General features: G+C 39.7%; 2 protein-coding genes across 5 annotated transcripts; both read right to left on the reverse strand.

Moving 5' to 3' along the window:
• Positions 1 to 572: 572 nt before the first annotated feature.
• LOC143850986 (2-oxoglutarate dehydrogenase, E1 component) lies at positions 573 to 15,247 on the reverse strand. Of its 4 annotated transcripts, XM_077360299.1 has the most exons (10): positions 15,089 to 15,222; positions 14,736 to 14,828; positions 12,983 to 14,647; positions 12,393 to 12,619; positions 11,974 to 12,306; positions 5,950 to 6,196; positions 2,375 to 2,503; positions 2,080 to 2,295; positions 1,880 to 2,003; positions 573 to 1,115 (listed from the first exon to the last, which is right to left on the reverse strand). In XM_077360299.1, the coding sequence occupies exons 3-10, from the start codon at positions 14,543 to 14,545 to the stop codon at positions 877 to 879; spliced, it is 3,078 nt and encodes a 1,025-aa protein (XP_077216414.1). In that variant the 5' UTR covers positions 14,546 to 14,647; positions 14,736 to 14,828; positions 15,089 to 15,222; the 3' UTR covers positions 573 to 876. The 4 variants fall into 4 exon arrangements, with proteins under 4 accessions (XP_077216414.1, XP_077216411.1, XP_077216413.1 ...); XM_077360296.1 differs by lacking the exon at positions 14,736 to 14,828 and having other exon boundaries at positions 12,983 to 14,588; positions 15,089 to 15,247; XM_077360298.1 differs by lacking the exon at positions 14,736 to 14,828 and having other exon boundaries at positions 15,089 to 15,244.
• A 1,451-nt stretch (positions 15,248 to 16,698) lies between these two features.
• LOC143851041 (7-deoxyloganetin glucosyltransferase-like) lies at positions 16,699 to 21,996 on the reverse strand. Its single transcript, XM_077360366.1, has 2 exons — positions 21,424 to 21,996; positions 16,699 to 17,863 (listed from the first exon to the last, which is right to left on the reverse strand). The coding sequence occupies exons 1-2, from the start codon at positions 21,920 to 21,922 to the stop codon at positions 16,929 to 16,931; spliced, it is 1,434 nt and encodes a 477-aa protein (XP_077216481.1). The 5' UTR covers positions 21,923 to 21,996; the 3' UTR covers positions 16,699 to 16,928.
• Positions 21,997 to 23,769: the final 1,773 nt, after the last annotated feature.

Consider the following 23,769-nt stretch of genomic DNA (forward strand, 5'->3'; position numbering starts at 1 on the left):
TTTGGAACAGCCTCTCACACAAAAAATTTAGTTTTCGCGCTTTTATACAGTTGATTATCGTTGGAGCAAACATTAAAATAAGTAGGATCCGAAGAGCAGTTTGGAAAGGATCTGACCGTTAATGGGTCCAAACAGATGGTGACCAAGACATATGTGGATCCGATCCAAAGTAGATCTATTGATACCCTTCGCTGGTAATCCATGGGGTATCAAAGGTTAGCTACTCCCTAGTGGTGTCAAGAACAAGGTGGGTTCTCCCATGTTCAATTCCAAATCAAGCGATAGATAAATGAGGTCCCAAATCTTTCACCAGAAAGTAGTCATATACTCATATCCCTTTATTCCAGTGAAGCGAGAATGGTGAAATTATTCCAGCCGAGAAGGAATCATATAAGGAAGCAACTCCTTTTTGGGTTGGAAAAATTCACTGAAAACACTCTTTTGGAAAAAAAAAAAAAACTCAGGCTGCATTCTCGAACCCATCTCAGGAATCATATAAGCAAGCAACTCCACCCAAATTGCACCCCTAAACCAAACGCGCCATTACACACCTGCAGATATTTGACCCAATCTGATAAGAAACCCCTAATATTTTCTTTCAGATTGTTTTTTTTAGAGAATACTCAAAAGGAATTCAGTTTATACAATATGAACTCACACATGAAAATGGCTGGTCAAAATATTTATAAATACAAACAAGCATTCATGACATTTTATGAGAAAAAAATTGTTATGTATGAATTAGGAGACTTAGTTCAAATGATTGAAAACAATTTCCCAAGCTCAAATACTCTGAATAGTGGAAATTGAGCACCTACAGTAGAGATTGGACCCACATTATTATTCCTTAGGCCTCCTGTACCTGAAAAGGTGGGATCAATGGGAGAATTTGATGGGTTCACGCTGCAACGCTTTCTGGATAAGTTCATTCTGTTCTTGCTGGTGAACTTGATAGAAACCAGTGGCTGAAGCAGCAGATGGAGCTCGCCCAGAATATTTAATGTCGTCCATGTTCCCTCTTCCCAGAGCTTTCATGGCTGTTGAAAGCCGAGGTGCAATGTAAGTGTATGCTCCCATGTTCATTGGCTCTTCCTGGCACCACACGATCTCTGCATCTGAAACACACAGCCAAGAACCCTAAAATCAGTTATCGACAATATTGTTTTCATTTCATGTAGTTATAATTATTATTGTTACTGCTAATGCCATAGTTATAGACGACAACAACCATACCAATCTCTAAACCCCAGGTTAACTACTACCAGGATCCTATCTCTAAATTGATAATATGGTAGGATCGTCTATAAGTGGGAATTGAGCCATGTGCCCTAGTTAGCTGGATCATAAGGGCTATCATGTCGAGGTTACAGGGTCTAACCCAGCGTACCCACAAACAGTCACAAATATTTCTCCAAGAATTTCTCTGGAAGGGTGTATCTTGGCATATTTTAAATTGTTTTTGTTAATTTCAAGTTTATATTGGGAAAACAATAGAAAAAATAAATATAAAAATAAAATAAAATTTAAGCACAAAATTAGGGAAAAAAATATTATTGTGAATTTATTGTGATATTTTTGTAATATTTTTGTGGTAAAAAATAAAATATGAAGAATTCTCCATGAATTTTTAAGGCGAGAGAAAAGTTCGGGATTATGTTGTTTTATCAAAAAAATCACAAAATGTCGTGATATTTTTTAAAAATTCGGAGATATTTGTGACCACCCACAAACAGTAAGAAATTAGGTATAGAAGTGGATCCATGCAATGAGACTGGCATCAAGGGGTGTGCATGTTCATGTGTGGGTGGGTGTCTTGGTGGCTGTATGAGAACCAGTGATACTAGAGGTTCAGAGACAAAAACCCTTTAATGGGACATACTTGGATATCGCTTCAGCTCTCGCTGGATCAGGTCATATGGGAATGGGCAAAGTTGTTCAACTCTGCAAATAGCAACATCCTTCCCATCAGTTTTCTTCCGTTCCTCGTCAAGCTCATAATAAATCTGCAACAAGATAAATGTTAATACAAGAGCCAATTTCTTTGAGAGAACCAAAATCACACAACACAAAGAAATGTACCTTTCCAGAGCACAGAACTAAGCGTCTGATACCCTCCTCAAGATTAGAGTGGTCGTTCTGATCCTTTATAAGCCGTTTGAAGCGGGTACCTTGCTTGTCAAATCCAGGGTGGCCTTTCACATCATCAAATTCAGATAGATTTGACTTGCAGTCCTTGTGGCGAAGCAGATTCTTAGGAGCCATCACTATTAGTGGTTTCCGGAATTCCCTGTGTATCTAGAAATGACACATTACAATCAGCAATTTAAATTTATTCAAAATTGAACCAATACCACTCAAAGCATCACTTACTTACCTGACGCCGCAGAACATGGAAATAATTTGCGGGTGTTGTAACGTTCACAACCTGCCAATTGCACTCCTGGATCTGTTTCCGTAGTGTTGGATCCATCTCAGGTATCACATAAGGATTGTCATCACTCATCTGCATAATTAATTTTTAAGCGTATTTTAAGCCTGACATTGGCAGCCCATACTTTATAGAATTCTCATGGAAACATACAGATGAGCAGGGTAATTAAGGGCTCGTATAAAAAAAAACCAAAGCAATTAAACCAACAAAGCATGCTAGGAAGATGTGAATTAAGAATTCATCCCAAGAGCAATCTAGTTCACAAAAAGGACTCAGTCCTGATCCTTGCCCTTCCCAGGCCTATGAATCAGATTAGGGCTTCCATTATGATAGGCAAGAGGTCGAGAACTTTGCTTAAACAGTTAAACTAAATGGTCTCATGACCCATTCCCCATTGATTTCTACAGATTTGAGTAGACCTGAAGGGATTGAAGCCGTCGCTTGCTAACCCAAGTCTAACATTGCGAGGCTCTGAAGAAAACTCCGGATACTTGTTGTCCAGCTCGTGCCATGCTGGGGAGTCTGCCGGATGCCTAAATATACCGTCTTTTGTCCGTCTGTCATCATGCCATGCCATGAAAGAAGCTGTTTTATTCGACATGTATAGCCTCTGCAACCTTGGTTTCAGTGGGAAGTGACGAAGAATCTTTGCAGGAATTTTTAGGCCCATTTTAGAGGTCTGAGTTCTTGCATCATCCGGATGTAGTGCATCTGTTTTCCACCCGCAAGCACCACATATGCGACATACAGACTCTTTGGCGTCTTGAAGTGACCACAGCAACATAATTGATTGAGGCCCAAAAGGGACTTTCAAAAGAAGGCTGCCTCATGCAGAAAGTGAAATTAGCTAATCCGTACTTATGACTCCTCAAAGGATTGTAAATAATTCACCACCTCGACAGAAGGCTGCCTAAACTTTTGAGTCCTCATTGGCTTGTAAATCATTCTTCTTTACCAACAATTTTAAAACCTCTTGTTAAACAAATTTTGAGGTCGACCATTATAAAATTTTATGATTACCAACTAACTGGTAGTGATTAGTTGAAGACCGTTTGGTGGGTGACCATCCCCCACAATAATCAAGGACGAGCTTGGCAGGATGGTTCTAACCCTACGATCTGTAGATATTTAAAATGGAAGGGTTAAGATCACACTACGGAGATGATTTTCAGTGCAATGCCTATTTAAGTCGGACCCAACATGTGAAAGGCTTGGATTATACAATAATGTGGGCCTCGTTGCATTTTTTGTTGTACATGCTTGAAGGGGTAACAAATACCATACATTAGTAGAAAACTCTATAGATTGGATGGTTAGGATCATCCTACTGAGATGGCAATGGAAAAGCTTCAAACCAGGATGGAATCTTGGCAAGGGACGTACCTTTCCTTCGCCGCCAGATTAACCTTGTTAAAGCTATCGTTGCAAATTGCATTGACAAAATCCAAAGGGATTTCCTGTAAAACAGTGTTCCCCCTCTCAAGAGCCTCCATCTAGTCAACTAGCACCAAGTGTGCCAACCAAAGTGGGATAGGGGCCTGGGAATTAAAAATCTGTGTCCAAAACTCTGCCCTACCGGCCAAATGGAGGCGGCGTCTGTCCCACTTCAAGAATAAATCATGTGCCATGGTAATTTTCTCCTAATATCAATTTAGATAGTGATACAGGTCACAGGAGGTTCACACATATGGACTTCTGGGAAAAATGAATTTGCCACTTCTCCGAGAATATCTCGTTTTGTTAGTAACGGGGAGGACACACTCTTTTGGTTGGATAAGTGGTACAGTAACTCTATTATGGCTTCTGAGTTCTCCAATCTTTTCTCCAAGATCGTTAATCCAATGGCCTCGATCACGAGCTACTTCATTTGAACCAAGAATTCCATCTCCATTTCCCCATATCCTAAGACTATGAGACTCTTCTTAAGCACTTCAACAGTTTCTTGGGATGGATAAGAGACTTTGCTTGTACAATATTATAGCTTTGAACTCCCAAAATGAAATCGAGTGGTGTCCCAACGAATTGGGTATCTTCTAAGTTAAATCACCCCCGACGCCCCCACCCCACACACCCATTCACACACATCCCCCATTTTACAACCCTCCACTATGCAAAAATGTTGTATTTTGAAACGTCGCCTAGGGCTAAAGCCTCCCCATGGTGCGTTATACATGGGAAGATCATCACCATAGACCAATTGTTCGATCAACATATCAATTAGAATAGGGTCTAACCTTCCCCAAAGAAATCTTGATTCATTGCCCATTGCCCATGGTCCTTGAAAATCTAGAGTTTCTTATTTTTCTGTTCTAAATCATCCCCATGCCAAATTTGTTTGAATCTATCAAGGAGTTTCGGCACTGATGGGGCCTCCTGGTTGGTAACAAGAGACTGCAATGCGTATGGGCCTCATGGTTCATGGTTGGTAACAAGAGACTCCAATGCTATGGGAAATCATTTTCCCATCATGCACATGGAAGGAAAGAAACAATTGCATCTTTAATAAAAAAAATCCAAGAACCTAGGGCAGTTAACCAATGCAATTATTGGTGAGGTCTCTGAATCATGGTTTGAAATTTCGACCGAAATCCGAAATTATCTCATCATGGTTTGAAATTTCGACCGAAATCCGAAATATCCAAAACGTACAAAATTTCAGTCGAAATTTCGGCGAAATCTCGGTAATTTCGCCGAAATTACTGAAAAAATATTAATTTTTTATTCCTTTACAAAATTTCAGCCGAAATTTCGGGATTTTGGCTGAAATTTTGGTTTCGGCTAGGACCGAAATATATGCCGAAACCGAAATTTCAAACCATGCTCTGAATGCACATCTAAAAAGTAAATATTTTTCAAGCATTCATCCACATGATATCATTATCAATTGTATTGCAGTTAGGTAACTTCTATTAAGAAGACTAACGCACATACAGAGGAGAGCACAAGATGCCCCGCACTGAAATTACATATATAATCTCCGATGGCTGCAATAATTGCAGGAACAACACAGTTACAGCCACTAACTGCATAATTAGTAAATGTACATGCACCCTCTGATGCAGGACAATACCTAAATAAGGGGAGAATCGTACACTCCTAATGGGATTAAAGATCACATGATTTGGATGTGATTTGAGCAAGTTATGGGTGTTTTTAGGAAGTGGTATAGGTATATTACAGGATTACTATTTTACCCTCTCCTCCCTTCTTGGCTAATGGAATAGACAGAAACACTCACTGATAAATCTAAGACAATAATGGGTGTATGTACATGTTTTAACACCAATATTTTGAAGAATAACTGTTCCAGGGCAATTCTTAGTACAGTTTAACCCTAGACTCATAGAATGAATAGAAATATTCACTGGTGTTGGCTATTGATTAGAATGTTCAAATAATAGTGGTATGGTTACTGAGAGTCAGTATTTTTTTTAAGAATGCATATGCAAATTTAATGGATTTCCCTTGAAAAATAGCATAACCCAGGTCGATAATGTAATTTCACTGCAAAACATTACCTGAAGGAAACGCTCCAACCGAGCACTTGAATGTTCTGGGCCCTGACCATCATAACCATGAGGAAGTAACACAACAAGCCCAGTTTGGCGTAGCCACTTTGACTCTCCACTACTCAAGAACTGATCAAAAATCACTTGAGCACCATTTGCAAAATCACCAAACTGAGCTTCCCACAGAACCAATGAATTTGGATTTTCCATCGAGTAACCCAACTCAAACCCAAGTACAGCAAACTCTGAAAGAGAGCTGTAAAAAAGAATAGCAGTGTACATGAGGTTAGAATCATACTTAACAACAAAGGTCCCCTCCAGGAAGAAATTACAGAAAATCCATAAAGCACATTTATGCTGTTCCTTTTGACAGTGCACGGTCCTGTTCCTTTCGACAATGCATGGTAGGCCGTCATGTAGGAAAAAAAAGGTATTCTTATTCAGCATATCATCAGGATTAACCATTAGTATAACCGGATACGATATGCATTACTCAGTAGGTATCGCTATAGGTGCATATCATAAGAGCTGCACACGACTTGTCTAATGCATGGGAAATATGGTTTTGTCAAATACAGCACAGAGCATCTCTCTCTTTTTTCCATTTTTTCCACTTTTTTCCTTAGTGGGTGCGGTGGTGGTGGTTTTTTTTTTTTTTTGAGGTGGGGGGTGGGGGGGGTTCAGATTTTGGGCATTCGGGGTGAAAACCTAATTCAGAAAAAAACAAGTACAGATACTAAGTGCCATTCGAATGAACCCGGATCAATTGTTTTGGGGCAATCACAACTTTTTAAGATATGTATCTTCATATTTCTTCAGTTGTGTGTGTGTGTGTGTGTGTTTTCCTTTCAAAAGCAAGCATTTAAACGTAAATCAGCACATTTTGGGCAAGCCAAAGCATCTTTGCGCTATTCTTACGATATAATAGGCTTTACATCAGTCTTTCTCCTTTTATTCCTTTGTTGTCCTCTGTGTTTGTTACAATATAACATATTAACATATGATGCTATGAGAATTGTTGCGATATCATCATGAATTATGTTGTTTTATAGTTATTCAAGATTAAATTTTCTTTTGATTCTTTTTTGCAGGGTTTTATTTTTTACGTTTTATTGTAGTGAATATTTAGGTTATTTTTTGTGCATCATCATGCATGAATGTTCCACTTTTAAGGCTTGTAAAAATCTGTCTAAAATCTGTCAACTTTGTTGCATTTGGTTGTTATTTTTCACAGTGAATATTTTATCTAAGTACATTCATATACCGCTTTTTGATGGTTTTGACTTTAAAATGTATTTTATATTCAAATACATGAGCAAGTATGAAAAATTTTCCTTCTTTCTTCCATAATGACATCTACACTCATACGTGCATTTAATGGCATGCTTTGTGCATTGTCGGTGATTGTCATTTTAGGACTTTTCTTGTATCATTCTACCGTCTTTTTGCTGACTCATTTCAGCATTTTCATTCTTTTGCTGTTTTTCCTATTTATCTCTTTTACAAAGTATCTTCCAGTCAAATATGCATGGATCCATGTTTTGTCATGGACTCATGGTTGATGGAGGCATCTGCCATCTTAAGGTTTCGTTTAGTACTACGTGTTTCCTTTTCTTTCATTTAAGCTTTTTACACTTTTCCTTTTATGGTGTGCTTCTATTCAGATCCAGATACAAGCACAGCTGTCAATTCCATTTTGTCCCTAGCGGAATTCTTGGAATGTTCTACTCCGGTAAGGAAACCAGAATAAAACCTGCATAGGAATGTACCAGCGTGTGTTCCGGTCAACTTAAAAAAAAATGGAAATTCTGGAGAGTCCGCTCGTTCTGGTTTATTCAAGTCAGTTTATTGTTCATAACAACCATCTCTTATGTGAATTATGTGGATAGTACTTGCATTATGTTGAATTTAGATGGATGTTAACAAGATATTAATAAATTGTGGCTCTAATAATATGTGCATATATGTTTTGCTTTAGTTTTTCATGTATTTTTTTTTCGCATCTTTTTCAATAGTTTCTTCTAATTCTTTTAACATTTTAACTCCTTGAAATTTGTCTCATTTTTTCAAAACATGACACCAAAAAAGGCGAGACACCAAAGAATTCCACTCCAGAAGAAAATAGGAACGCCCATCTAATTGGGATTGACAACTACAAATACAAGTGTGCATGTTCTATGCATAGTTGATGACAGTATGAGCCACTTGTGGATTTTTCACTTTTTTCCCACTTTTGTTATCTCTTTCAATTTGTTTATTGTTGTAAATATGTAACTACCTATTCATGAAACATTTACTATTTCCATCAAGTTCTATATGTTCCACATGTGTAGCAATAATTGTCACTGCAATCATAAGCAGGCATTGGTCAAAATAAATATTGAACCAGCCAATCACGGGGTGGAAACATGACATGACAATTTGGGGCAGTAGGCACCATGTGCGGGGTATTTACTATCATAGCCCATAGGACCATATATTAGAGTGCTAGTCCTCTCAAATAATATTTTAAGAAGCAAATGACAAGTTGCAAAGCAGTCCCTTAAGAAATAGAAAGAGACAATAAGTTGATAAAAAAGCTTTCATATGAGAGGAAATGCAACGAGCAACAGAAAACTGGCAGAAAAAAACAAAACAGTTAAGGAAACCATATGTGCATCGACGGCTGAAGATGAGGACCGACATGTGGCTTTGAATGAGAGATGACAAATGCTAAAAAGGCCTGCCAATAAATTTACAGGGAGAAAAGATGCAGGTTCTCAGTTTACTAATATGTGAGAAACAGAAGGAAAGACATGAGATAGCGGATCCCACCAATCTTTTTATGTACAAAAAAGAGACGAATGCAGGGGAAAAAAACTAAAACAATCATGGGCAAGAAATGAAGGTTAAAGATAAGGACAGCAAATACAAAGTTTTTATTATTTTTATGTTAACTATATTTCCCCATATGCAGCGGATCACAATATTTTCAGTATGTGTTAGATAATATGGCAAAGGTAGGTGAAACAATTGAAGGGCCTAGTGCTTATGAAATTATGGATTAACAAGGAATTGACAAAAATACAAGGCACGTATCAAAAAATTTAGGATGAGAAAAAGTACAATCTAATGCTCAACAATTGAGGTGGCAAAATGACAAAAAAAAAAATACTTAGGTCCGTTTGGATGCCTCAAAAAGTGGGGAAGTACACATATTCACACAGCAGTCCTTGCCCGCTGTAAATTTTCCAAATGCAAGCCATTTTGTACTGTTTGACTTCCTTGCCAAATCAAGAGAAAAGGGAAAGTAAAGAAATGGGAATCTTATTCCTTTCCTTCTACTTAATATTATGTGTTCCAAACGGACCTTTAGGCCATGTCTGGCTGCCAGGAAATTTTTGTCATGATAAATGGTGTATCCAAGTGGTGAGAGAGGGATAGGGCTGTGAGAAAATGAGAGATATTTGAGAGGGCACGATTGCGATGAGACTGAAAAGTGGCTAAAAGTCTGGAAAAAGTTGTTCCGATTTTGAGTAGAGTTTTTTGTTTCCTGATTTTTTTGCCACTCATCATCACCGGAGACACTAGTTTCCTGTTTTTTGTTTCATGATTTTTAGCCACTTTTTGCCAGTCATCACCGGAGACACTAGTTTCCTGTTTTTTGTTTCCTGATTTTTAGCCACTTCACCCTATCTCCACTTGGGAGACATCAATTTATCAAGAAAAAAAATTCACGGTAGCCAAACGTGCCCTTAATGAACATCTTGGGTAATTGTAACAAAGGTATAATATTCCACAAGGCTAAATGCTTAAAATGAAATGGACACAAACTGCAGTCTAGGTCTGAAAAGGTTGCTGTCTGCTCTGGCAGCATGCACACTGCTTCAGCCTCCACATAAGTTGGAAAATAAAAGAAAATAAATAAAGAAAGAGGATAGGAAAGAAAGAAAGAGGAATACAAAATGGAGAAACTCCATGCCTTCAAATGAAAGAAGAAAAAGGGAGGAAGAAGGAAGATGAGATAGAGAAATTCGGATTCAATGTGACGGAAGTTTCATCTGGAGTGGAAACTACACCCCCTCTTTTTCTCTGAGAAAATATAACTTCGTTGTGGATTGATTTACTATGAAACACCCATTTTAGTGGAAGCTTGGGCCTTTCATCTTTGAACTTGGAAGGGGTTTAACCATAGTTGCCAGGGTGGGAAACGAATTCGGGAAACGAAACGTGAAATGGAAACGAAACGTAAAACGGAAACGGAAACGAATGAAAAAAAAATACAGGGGAAACGAGAAACAATAGAAAATCGTACGAGAAACGTCTTAGGAAATAATGTGTTTTTTCTAAAATGATTTTCGTAAGTTCCACACATGTTTCCTACACGTTTCATATGCGTTTTCTACGAGTGTTTCATACATTTATCACGCGTTTACACATTATTTACACAAGTTTTCTATATGTTTCCCATGTGTTTCAGGAACATTTCTCCAATTTTGTGTCATATTTTGGAAACGTTTCCGAAACGTGTTTCCCTCATTTTAGGGGAAACGAGTTTCCCAACCACGAGAAACGCGTTTTAGGGGAAACGGGTTTCCCACCCGCCCAAGGAGTTTCCGGCAGCTATGGTTTTAACTATTAAATTATATGTTTTTAGAATTAGTTAGGCCCGAAACGAAGTCGAAATCGAACCCTCCAAGTGTTGAGTCAAGTTGGCGAATAACAAAACAATGGTTATAAGTTATAACCCTACTCACCTAAAGATTCTAGAAACAAAAGGTTTCAATAAGAAATACTGATTGAGAAATCTAGAGGAACCCGAAATCAAATAAGTAAATCTTAGAAATGCTTCAAATTGAATCTTAATTTGTAAGAATCTTGCGATTTCCAATTGAATCTTAAGATTCGATCATAAATCGTATGATTCATGAGATTTATCCTAATTAAGTTTTGCATAAAAGAAAATATGACTCACTTTCGATAGTCCCCCTTTCCTTTTTGCATTAGAAGAAGCCTTCAAAAACCCTCTCATGAGAAGGAAGAAGACAAAGGAGGAAGAGCTCGAACGCACCGAACCAATTTGAACCAGTCGAGCACAAGACATGTGCTTGAGGCCATTACTTACATCGAAGGAGACAGATATAACGAGGATAACATCGACGACTTACCAGTTTTTTTATAATTGATATTTGTCATTTGATGTTTGGGACTTTGAGATTTGATATGGCTTTGTGTCTTTTATTAATTTTAAGATTATTATCCAATTTGCATGGGTCTGGATGGGAGATAGATGATTAGTATCACAGTATGTGACAAGTATGTTAGCAAACAATTCGTATTATGATATTTAATAACCAATTATGGTAGTTTCTATTTAAATTAATTGATTTGAATGAGAAATGAAAAATTGGCTAATTTTTTATTCTCTAATTTATTGGTTTTTTTTATATTTTTGATATTATAAATATGAGATTTGGTAGGCAATTTCACAGAAAACCATTTCGTGGCTAACTATTCCATGAGAGAACAACCACATCCGATGAATTAAATGAATAGGACAAAATCAGTTAAAAGGTGGGCCTATGTGGCTGTTCTCTCATGCAAAAGTCAGCTGCGAAATGGCTTTCCAGTTTCTGCGAAATTGCCTAGCAAATCCCTACACACACACACACACACAATATGAATGAATGAGTCTTTTTAGGGAGACTTCCTCGGTCTTCCCTATCTTTTTAATACAGTTGGCTTTCCGTTTCAAAGAAAAATGAATGAATGAATCTTAGAATTTATGATATAGTTTATGATCCGATACGATTTGACCCCTATTACGATTTACAATTCGATTCCGATTTTCAAAACATTGACTACGACCAACACAAACACAGGTATAAGTTTGCAATTGTGCGGCACTTCAAAACTTTAGAGGCACAAACTGCTAAAAGATGTGTGATAAAGATAACCTTTTATCACAGTAAAGAACATACATGGAAGAAAGGTAAGAAATGCATATCCAAGAACAAAATCTAATATATACTATGCAGACTATACCGCACGCACCTGTTACTAACTGTAAACATTTCCTCATCCTGGTTTATAATAATATGGTCCAAAGGGCAGTATTGCTCCCCTGTTTCCTGGTCATGAATTACTGCATGTCGATGACTGAATGTACCTCTTTCGACATCCTGACCACTCAACCTAACATGATTACCTTCCACAACCAGTGTAGCAAAAGCAAGCGCTTCACCAACCGCCCAGTCGATGCCTTCCCCTGTTTCAATCATCTGAGCACGCTGCTCAAAAATTCTCTTGACTCCTTTATGAGCCTTGAAATTTTCTGGAAGAGTCGTAATAGCTTTGCCCACAGTTTTCAGTATCTCGGGTTTCACCCTGATGTAGAGAATTTTTCAAGAAAGGAGTTTAAAAAAAGCAGAGTTAAGCAGGAATAAATTAAATCCAATAAAAGCTCATCATACCCAGTATTTCGAACACGTGAAAGCTGTTCGGGAGATTTAAATCCAAGCCAATAAGCCGAAAGCCAATCTCTCTTACTTGGAACGTAATCTTTGCTATTCATAAGCTCTTCATTCAGAATGGAGCTCACTTTGCTAAGTAACTTGTCAACATCTTCTTTTGAAATCTCCCCTGATTTTATAAGTTGGTTTTGATAGATGTCAAGGGCCCGTGGATGATTTCGAATAACCTGTAGGGTTGGTTATACGTTATACAATGGTGGAGAAACATGTTTAAATTTATCTTACAAGCAATAACATAATAGCAACAATAGTGATATAAACTATCACTGTATAGTTACACAAGAAAATCACCAAAAAAGAGTGCTTGAGATAGGAAAAAGTAAATTACTAAATAAGATATAACAATGAACAGGAACCAAAAAGACCATTTTTAGAAATGGCAGCATAGTATAAGCATGCAACAAGAAAAACTAGCAACCAACCATCTCTAACAAGCAAAACAAATGTATAAGTTGAAAGCATGTTAAAGTTACTCCATTCCGTGACAGGAAAAAGGGTTAAATGAAACAGGGGGGAAGGAAATCAAGCACCTGGTACATCTTAGGTTGTGTGAAAGATGGCTCATCGATCTCATTGTGCCCAAAGCGACGGTAGCATACTATGTCAACCACCACATCAGAATGGAATGTCTGGCGCCATTCAGCTGCAAGCTCGCAAACATGAACCACGGCTTCTACATCATCACCATTTACATGAAAAATAGGAGCATTCAAGGCTTTGGCCACATCTGTACAATACTGAGAAGATCTCCCTGCCCTTGGATCAGTTGTGAAGGCCACTTGGTTGTTCACAACAAGGTGAATGGTCCCGCCAGTTGTATAGTTGGGAAGAGCACTCAGATGCAAAGTCTCGTAGACCACACCTTGGCCAGCAAAGCTTCCATCCCCATGAATCAAAACACCCAAGTTCTTTGTCCGGTCCGTATCATTAGAATAATACTGCTTCGCTCGCGTTTTCCCAACTACAACAGGATCAACAGCCTCCAAATGAGAAGGATTCGCGACTAAAGACAGATGGATTCTCTTCCCACCTCTGGTCGGCCGATCATAAGAAGTACCCAGATGGTACTTGACATCACCAGTTCCCGTGTACAACCCACCTTCCCCGTCTACAGGCTTCGTACCACCACTAAATTCACTGAAAATTTGACGCAGTGGTTTCCGAACAACATTACCCAAGACATTTAATCTTCCTCTGTGTGACATACCAATAACAATGGTTTCGACCCCGAGATCAGCAGCTCTATCGAACATCTCTTTCATGCCGGGAATCAGAGTTTCACCACCTTCAAGGCCAAACCTCTTTGCAGCCGTCCATTTTGTGGCCAAGAAATTCTCAAATTGTGTGCTCCAAATAAGCCTATCAAGAATAACTTCACGGCGCCCCTGATTGTACTTCATTGGACTGACAGTCTCAATTTTGTCCCTCAACCAATTACATTTCTCACGATCTGCAATGTGCATGTACTCAAAACCAATGCTACCACAGTAAGCCTGCTCGAGCCTGTTCAGTATTGCCCGAAGCGTTTGCACAGGGCGGTTCTCAGACAGAAACCCTGCCATCCTCCACACTCCAAGAAAAAACTCTCTATCAAGATCCGCATCAGTGAACCCATAAAGACCCGGGTCCAAATCATCAGGGATCTCACGCTGCTCTAGCCCTAAAGGATCCAATTTGGCTTTCATGTGCCCGTTAACTTGGTAAGCCCTAACAAGCAACAACAACCGCATACTCTCTTGAATTGTTTGCCCTGAAATTCCTGGCATTGTGGCAGCTTGCCCCACAAAGTTTCTGAAGAAATTGTCCCATGATTCATCAACACTATCTGGATCAGCCTCCCAAGCCCTCTGTAGCTCCTCTATATAGACGCTGCTCGTGCCATCAAGGAAGCTGTCAGTTAGCTTCGAGAGAGGCACGGGGCGAGGGACTGGTGCTGTGGCTGCTTGAGCCTTCGATCGGAAGACTGTTGAGTGAAAATAACGATTCTGAGATGGAAGGGGATGAATTCTTCTCGTCGCGTAAGATGAGGCCTGAGCTAGATTTCTCCTAATTGCCAGTTTAGCTATACCCGAAGCAGCTCGAAACCACGCCATAGTGCTCAAACAACCTAAATTTCTGAAATCCCCAACTCTTGAGCTGAAATTGGACAAAATCAAACGATAGCCTTGATCATTTTCCAAAATTCCACCAGATTCCTGTCTAACAGAACATTCACTAGACTTAGATAACCAAAAAATTGGGGGAAAATAAAACTCAAACAACCTAAATTTCTGAAATCCCCACCTCTTCAGCTGAAATCGGACACAAATCAAACCATAACCTTGACAATTTTCCAAAATTCCACCAGATTAATCTCTAACAGCACATCTAATAAAACTAGATAGCCAAAAAATTGGGAAAAAAACTGCAATCAGTTGCTATTTTCCAATTTTACCACCATCAAACAGCTCAAACGCAACAGAATCGAGGAGAATTCTGATTTAATAAAAAAAAAAACTAACCAAACAAGAAATGAAGAAAATAAAGCGACAAAGTAAGGGAAACGAATATGTAAAAGCTAAGAATATAAAAGATTGTCCATGAGAATACAGATCTAGCAAAGAGAAAAGCAGTGATTCAACGACTCAAGATCTTACCTGAAATCAAGAATTCATAGAAACCCTAACCCTAATTCGCCGAGAAATCGGTCATCGTTCGAAAAGTCTCTCTCTTCCACCTTTAGTCAGCACTTTTATGCTCATTCCCATATCTTCTGAGAACAAAATGGATTTTGCTTTGGGGAATGATATTTCCACCCCCCCTGACGGATAAAATCCCCCCTTTAACGTTATTCGTTAAATTTTAAAGGCAAAGAAAAAACGTTAAAGGGGGTGAATTTATCATCAAGCAGTTAACCATTCTGACAGAAACCGTTAAAGGGGGAAATATCATTTCCCTTTTCTTTTGGTGGAGGAAAACGGTATGATAACACTCATCTTTTAGAATTGTCCGAAACAGCCATCTTAATGCCACCACGTGTACCAAAGAATATTTGTCTTAAAAAGGGGTTTTCTTGTGTTACATGTTCAACACGTGGCGAAATATAAGAGGCTGTTAGGAAACCCGTAAACGATAGTATCTTTCCTTTGACTTTGAACATTCGTAATGACTCACCTAACATTATCTTAGGGCCCGATTGGATACCTCCCATTTTGTATTTGGATTTGGAATTGAGTTTTGAATACAAAATGAATAGATCCGGCAGCTCATGTTGAGGGAGACAGAGAGGGAAGGGGGTACTTCCTAGTGGAGGGGAGAGGTTTAGGAGCAAAGAGGGTGAAGGAAACTGCCAGATCTGTGGATTTTCAATTTCTTATTTCCACAGCAAATTTAGAAATCTGATTTTTTTCACTGTCAGCTTCTGAATTAGAAATCGAAGAATTTGATCCGATCCAAATTACAAAGCAAAAAGGGCTGCAAATGTGAGAAATCCAAATTCAAATCTTCTTGGCATCCAAACGGGCCCTTATGGATGAGGAACAACCATATGAATGTTTATTGAAAAGTTTTGATAGGAACAGTTACATGCATTATCTTATACATGAGTCGTGAAATTTTTCTAAAGGATTCATTAGCAGACCCCAACTAGTTTGAGATCAGGAGGAGCGTCGAGCGGACGTGATTGGATTATCTTATTTTAGCTGTTATTTAATTTTACTTCGGTGAGTGATTGGATTAAACTCTATATTGAACTTATTGGTTATTGGGGATGGGGTGAGATGACTTTATTGGATTAGTAGATTATTGTCTTGGGATTTGATGGTTGCACCATGGATATTTAATTATTCTACTGCGAATAATGTTAGTTGTCTTTGATACTTGCTCGATATTTAGCATTCCTCAACTTATATATACAATAAACCTCACGAATCATTGAGTGAGATTGATGAAGCACTTGCTTTTGATGCAGGTTCTGGTGAATTACCAAGAATCACAATGTGAACGGTTCGCATCCGATTTGTTATCGCGCGAACCGGGTAACTCAGGTTCAAGTCCAAGGTGGGGCCTATTGATGCAAATGGCTTGTGTTTATCCTCATGGATTATGTTCAGTAGGATAATGAGAAATTTACTGAAATGGGATTGGTTTAGATGACTTCAAATTATTGCTTAAAAACATGAAATTTCGGCCTGACTCGAAAGTGGGTTGAGTCAAGTCACCTCAAACGAGTGACTCATGACTCGAAATGGGATTATTTTGGAGCACATTCTCTTACTAATATATGGATATTGTAGATATATATTTATATTTTTTACTTTAAATGATACAAACACTATTAGACGCAGAGACAACAGTTTCAGAACAATTACATGCTTTTACATACGAGATTTTTGAACGCATACTCATTTTTATAATGAGAAGATTCGGCGAGTTTCGAGCTTACTCAACGAGTTATTAACTACTCTTCAAATATTCATACAGGCTATTAGAGAAAAATCAGTCATGTCTTCGTTGAAGCACCTCGGAAATCAGTCTATCAAGATTAGTAGAAGAAGATCCTCCTTGTCTGGTAGAATTTTTTGCACTCTCCTTCCACTTCATAGCCTTCAATCTCATCTCCTTCCCATTCTCTCTTTCCATCACTTCGCGAACAACATGCTCAATTTCCTCTCTTTTTACATCACTACTTATCTCGACACCTATTCCCCATTCATTGCATGTGTAACGACAATTCGTTGGTTGATCGACAAATTGAGGCCAACAAATCATGGGTACACCACCACATATACTCTCCAATATGGAATTCCATCCGCAATGTGTCAGAAAACAAGCTATAGAAGGGTGGGAGAGTACTTCCTCTTGTGGGCACCAATTTGCTAAGAAACCCCGCCCTTCAATCTCTGTCATGAAATCATCTGGCAAAATTGCTTGGCCATCGGTCACAACGTCACGCCTTATGATCCACAAGAAAGGATGCTTTGTATTTGCAAGCCCCCAAGCAAATTCATTCAACTGTTGGCTTGTCATCAATGTAAGGCTCCCAAAATTCACATAAAGGACTGAAGAAACCTCGCGCGTGTCCAACCATTCCAAACACACTCTCTCTTCTTTCCACCAGTTCATGGTAACGGATTTCAAGCAACTCTCAGGCATCTGATGGCAATGCAATGTCAACGGGCCAATGGTGTAAACGTTGTGGTATATGGTTCTCATAGCTGCTATTACCTCATTTTCCAAGTCATCGAATGTGTTGAGAACAATAGCTGAAGCCTTGAAGATATTTGGGATTTCCTCTGCTATGAATTTGAGCACAATGTTGGTGGAATCGGTTGATCTATCGGTTGAACTATCGAATCGTGAGAAATCCTTGAGATGGGTACCTCTCATACCTGGTATCCAATCGATGGTCCCATTGGTCAATAAGTTCTCTTCTGCATGCATATAAAATTTTCATTAAGAGTCAGGTCCAAAAATTTTGATCATGAAACAAATTATGTATGATATCTAATATTAACTATTTTGTACTCTACTATATGAGTACGTATTTCATTCTACATGTGAAAGAGTATCACAATGGTTTAGGCACCGATCCCCTCCGGTGAATATTGGCCTCTACTGGATTTTTATATTAGGTGTTAGAAATAAGAGTATAAATTATCAGCGTACGAACAATGCTAGTCCTTTGTCTGGGCAATAAAATATTAGAGATTATAAATTTATTGAGACATAACTATTAATTAAGGCCCCAACTATACATGCGTATGTGTGTGCGTGCACATCTGTGGTTCTTATTTGATTGATGCCCATCAAGCATAAATTATAGGGATTTGTTAGGGAATCTTGCTGGAAGGCAATTCACGGCTAACTTTTGAATGAGAGAAAAGCCACATCAGATGAATCAAATGAATAAGACAATTTGCAGAAAAGTGAACCTGTGTGGCTGTTCTCTCATGCAAAAGTCAGCCGTGAAATGCCTTTCTGCGAAATTGCCTAGTTATATCTGTGTTAGTGTGTGTGCGGGCACGGGTGTGTGTGTGTGTGTGAGAGAGAGAGAGAGAGAGAGAGAGAGATTGTATTATCATGTTTCGTATTTTCTATTTTACATATGGAGCCAACCATGATTAATTTAATTCATTCATGTGGTACACATCAGCTAATAAGGTCGAGATCTTAAAAAGTGGTAGAAGACATTAGAATGCACTGATCCAAATTTAGTGCCAAAAAAGCCATCAAAGAACTTAAAACCTAAATTAAGTTAGAAGATCTTAATTTAAACAATTAAGTACAAGAAGGATAAATCTAAAGTCTAGGAATCAAAAGTAAAGCACAAAATAAAGAGGGAGTGCACCAGAGATTTATAGTGGTTTGGTCCTTGAACCTGAAAGGCCTTCTCCCCTCCACCAACAAAACCGATTGATGGCTTCACTAACCTAATCCTCTTAACTTCGGTGAAGATCTACTATTACAATCCAATTGCTTTAATTGGTGGCAATCCTCACCAGGGAGAGTAAGGCTCTGCATCTCCGAACACTCGCCGATTACAATCTTGATCAAAGAAAATGAAAATGCAAAAAAGCCTCTTACAAGGAAAATCATACACTAAGCTCACAATACAATTTTCTCTCTCAAGAATATACAATTTGAATCCTAGAAGCTAATCCCTTCAAGTGAATCCCAAAATGAGGCTTAAGGGTGTTAATCAATATTTAATAATGTCAAATCATGTTTAGGAGTGTTCTCCATGATCCCAAGGGTGTAGAGAACCCTTATATAGGCTTAGAGCCCAAAACTAGCCATTATTGGGCTCCCCAACGGCTATAAACGAGTAGTTTAAACTAGCTGTTACACTATTTAAATAGATGCACTAAAACATCAAACTCATTAGTAAACAAAATGAATCAACTTGTGCTTAGAATCATCAAAACGAGATTAGAAGATTGCCAGAGAATGGACCATTGGGCTTACAATCTCCCCCATTTTATGATGACAACAGACAAGGTGATTGCCAACATATAAGCATATATCCAAAACTTCTCCCCCTTTGTCATCAACTAAAAACAAGGGGTGAGAGTTTTTCAAAATTCAAGGGTATAAGATGTGCAAAGTGAACTCTCCATTTTGTCAAAGAATACTTCAAGATGGAACTCCCTCTTTTTTATTATCAAATGCAAATGAAGAGGGGTTTCACACACATGGGGTTTTAATGTTTTAACCAAACTCATACTCCTCGTTTTTCAAAAACAATCTCCCCCTATCAAAAATAACAAAGTAAAACAAGAGAGCTTTTTCAAAACCAATAGGGTTTTAAAATAACCATTTCAAGCTCCCCTTAAAAATAGCTTCCCCCTATTTAAAATAAAAAAAAGGAACTCAAGAGCAGATTTCAAAACATAAATGCCAAGGTTTAAGATTCAATCAATATAGGGTTGAACCTTGGGCTTCAAAACGCATATCATATAAAGATATTCAAATTATGCACAAGCTTCTAATCTAAGACAGCAAAAAAGAAATCAGTAGGGGTGAGGAGAATGAGAGGACAACTACCATCCAGCTCCGCTCTTCCGGCCGGTCTTCTTCCTCCCCTCCACGGTGTGGATTGTGGCTATAGGAATTCATGGCTCTGATTACGCCACGTGGATCCCCTCCCCAACTCTTCGTAACCGCCATCATCATGGCGCTCCAGTTTCTCGATGAGGCCACTGGGCTAAAGCAGCAGCACACGAGCCCTTTGACGGACTACCCACAGCGGGTGCGCCGGGGCACCGAGAGACCTTAGCCTCTATCCTCGTTCGGCCTTCCACCCGAGTGGAAGCCATGCAATCCATATGACGTCTCTCTCCTAGATGACCGTTCCATGTCCCCTCACTATCCCACACTGCCACTGCCAGTAGCTGGAGCAAATCCCGCCTCCGGCGTACAAGATTCTGAATCTGCCAGCCGCCAATCTGTCGCCGCTAGAAGAAACATATCACATCATTTTCCAGGATTGTACACGCGCGACCTGCCATGCCGGCATCTCCAACGATATATGCGGTCCACATCACCGCAACATCACACCTAGGAAATCGGAACTCCCGCCTATAAATCGGAACTCCCGCCTATAAAGGGGGAACCCCCACTCAGGAAAGAAGACTTGATCTTTCTCATTGGATCGAACACCACCACATACACCAGGCACTCAGACGAATCAGGCTCATTCCCTTTTGTTAACACGCTCACAGGTGCGCATATCCACCACTAGCCCACGACGATTTCCTCACCTATCCTTTGTTCAGCTCTCCTTTTCATGGTGCTTCGGTCTGACTTGAGCGTCGAAGGGGTCCCCCGGAGTTCTGAGTCCGAGTGGTTGTTAACCTTTTTGTCTGTGGACATAGGTTGTAGGTTGAACCTACCCACCGTGATGGACCCAATAGGCGGCAGGACCCTGCATCTTTATTCAAGGTGGCAAATGGCCACGGCACTATACTTCTCAGCCCAACGTGGACCACCGGCCCGGCAAGGCACGGCACGGCACGATTTGGCCTTGGGCCGTGTCGGACTAAGGTTGAGGTTAAGCACCGCAGAGCCCACAGCCCGCGGCCCGTGCCGGCCCTGGACAACAACCTCATAGGCTCACTTTTTTGCTCACTTTTTAACTGATTTTGTCGGGCCGGGCCATGCTGTTTCGTGCCACATGCCTAAACCCACAACCCGGCACAGTCCACGTCTTCGTGTCGTGCCGGCACCGCCATGTCACTGTAGCAATTCGTGCCGTGCTGGCCGGGCTGCGGGCCAACACGGCCCAATTGCCACCTTGAACTCAGACCCTTCGCACTCGATTACATACTTGATCATCATCAATTTATATATGCTAAGTTCTTTTGTAACTCGAAGTTTCTTCTTGGAGTTATGCAAGCAAGTCAGTTTTTTTAAGTTTATTGAACTATGATCTAAAAGCGACCGAAATTTGCAGAATTTTTACCATCAAGGCAAAATCATCACAAGTTATTACCTTTTACCGGAAGGAGCCCTCTTTCGATCATAGTCGGTATATGGATGAAGCCCATGAGACTACAGGCTGAGATGGGCCAAAACAGGACCCCAGGGATGCCACATTCTTGTGCAACTTGTAGAGCGAAGGTCATGGCTCCATCTGAAACTATGCCACTGACTCGAGGAACCCTTGGTGACTGATTCAATTTTGTTACAAGATTACGAAATGGAGTAAGGCAGTTCTTCTGTGTGGAAACGCAGAGCTTAGAATTATCTTGTGATGTGTCTTCTTCAGAGTACTGCATGCCATCGGTTATAGTTTCAAATCGGAATTCGTCTGAGCCCTTAAGGAAATCTGGGCCTTGAGATCTAAGCAGGTGGGTGTGGAAGAACTCAGTGAGGACAAAGGTTACATAGAAGCCTTTGGAGTTGATGAGCTTGGCTAGTTGTAGCATGGCGTTGATGTGGCTTTGTGCCGGGAATGGAATGCAAACGACATGTTTAGGTTCAGACTCCATGTGTCACAGATTGAGGGAAGAGACTATGAAGAAGACACATATGGTATTCTTTAAAGAGATACTCTCTTTGCCAACAAATTATATGGTGGCAGACCTTGAAGTTCCGTCCAGCTGGTAGGTCAGAGGTAACCTTCACATTTAAGTGTAGGGTACTCTTTAGGATAAGGCATTTAAGGGTGTGTTTGGCGTACCGTTTGAAATAACGCTGTTTTGCAAAACGGTGTTTTGCCAAACTGCGTTTTCATGTTTGGTTGGCCAGATCAAAACGGCATTTTAAATGGCAAACGGAGGTATTGTGTGTTTGGTTGCAAATGCCCCAAAACGGAGTTTTAGTGGTAAAATGACCAAAAAGGGCATTGTTTGGTTGGCTTCAATGTAACTCAACTACTCTCTCATTAGGCCCAATGTAACCGAGTGGAGGCGTTGAGGCAGTGAGGCGGACAAGTGGGTTTGCAACTTTGCAAAGTAGATGAAGAAAGTAAGAAACTAGAGTTTTTTTTAATTCTTTTGTCTTTAAAAAATCAAAATTAAGAGATCATATAATGATATCAGCAGCCCTTTGTTTTGAATTAAATATTAACAATTTAATAAATTTGTGTCCTCAAGAATAATATTAACACTCCCACTTTTTTGGTATTTGACGTAACGCATAAAGTCGCACGCATATATGTAAAACTGGGTTTTGGTGAGGGCAAACACGTAAAAACTCACGGCCCAAAAACTCCGTTCAAAACGGCGTTTTGCAAACGGACCTCCCCCCCTCCGTTTGCAAAATGCCATTTTGAGGGTTCAAAACGGTGTTTCAAACGGCGTTTCAAACGGTGGTTGCACACCCAAACACTCCCAAACGGCCGTTTGACCCCAAAACGGTGTTTCAAACGCCAAACGGTGTTTTAAACGGTACGCCAAACACGCACTTAGAGTTTTTAGAAGAGGAAAATAATAACAAAACACTCTTGTGTCAGGTTAAAGGTGCAACTTGGGTAGGGTTGAGGCCAACACTAGCCCAACCCGAGTTAGCATTCCCTCAACCCTAACCCGACCCAACCCAAGCCTCGGGTTAAGGATGGCAAACCCTAACCCCACACACCTCCAAATCTCTCAACCCTAACACAACCCGTCTTACCCGAGATTGGGTTGGGGTTAGGGTTCACCTACGGCAAAACAGATACAAATAGGAAGAAAATCATAACTGTAGGAAAGTTGTCTTACTTCCCACTGTACGTGAGACGGTAACATGACCAAACCCGAGAGGCTGAGATATAGCATTCTCTCAACCCTAACAAGAGTACAAGACCCAACCTGAGCCTTGGGTTGACCATGGTCAACCCTAACCCAACTCGTCATTAAATCTCACAACAGTAACCCGACTCCTCTAACCAGTCTAACCTTATCTTTCAAATAGGGTCAGATAGGATTTGGATTAGGCTAATACCAAAGAAAAAACATAGATAATAATAACCTTTTCAAAATCACAATAAATTTAGAGGATGGAAGTCAGGTTTGGGTTGGGTCAGGTTTTTCAAGGCCTCAACCCTAACCGAACCCGAATTTAAATCTGGGTGGCTTTTCCCAACCATAACTAGGTTGAGGAAATGCCAACCCAAACCCAACCCGAGCCGAAATTGGGTTGAACCCGTTGGTTTGGGTTGAGCCTGACACAAGTTGCACCCCTACTTATGTGTCATGGACAACTAGCAATGTCGCTAGACATTTATTCATGAAAGAGAGAGACTTAAAACAGAAATGGATAAGCCCTACCTATACAATTAATTTTCCACCCAATCTATCTAACCAAACAAAATAAGGAAAAAAAAAATCTTCTCTTTGAACCACAAGTCCACACC

This window comes from Tasmannia lanceolata, unplaced genomic scaffold (assembly GCF_043159265.1).
Source record: "Tasmannia lanceolata isolate RefF3 unplaced genomic scaffold, GAP_Taslan_0.1 ptg000018l, whole genome shotgun sequence".
NCBI lineage: Eukaryota > Viridiplantae > Streptophyta > Magnoliopsida > Canellales > Winteraceae > Tasmannia > Tasmannia lanceolata.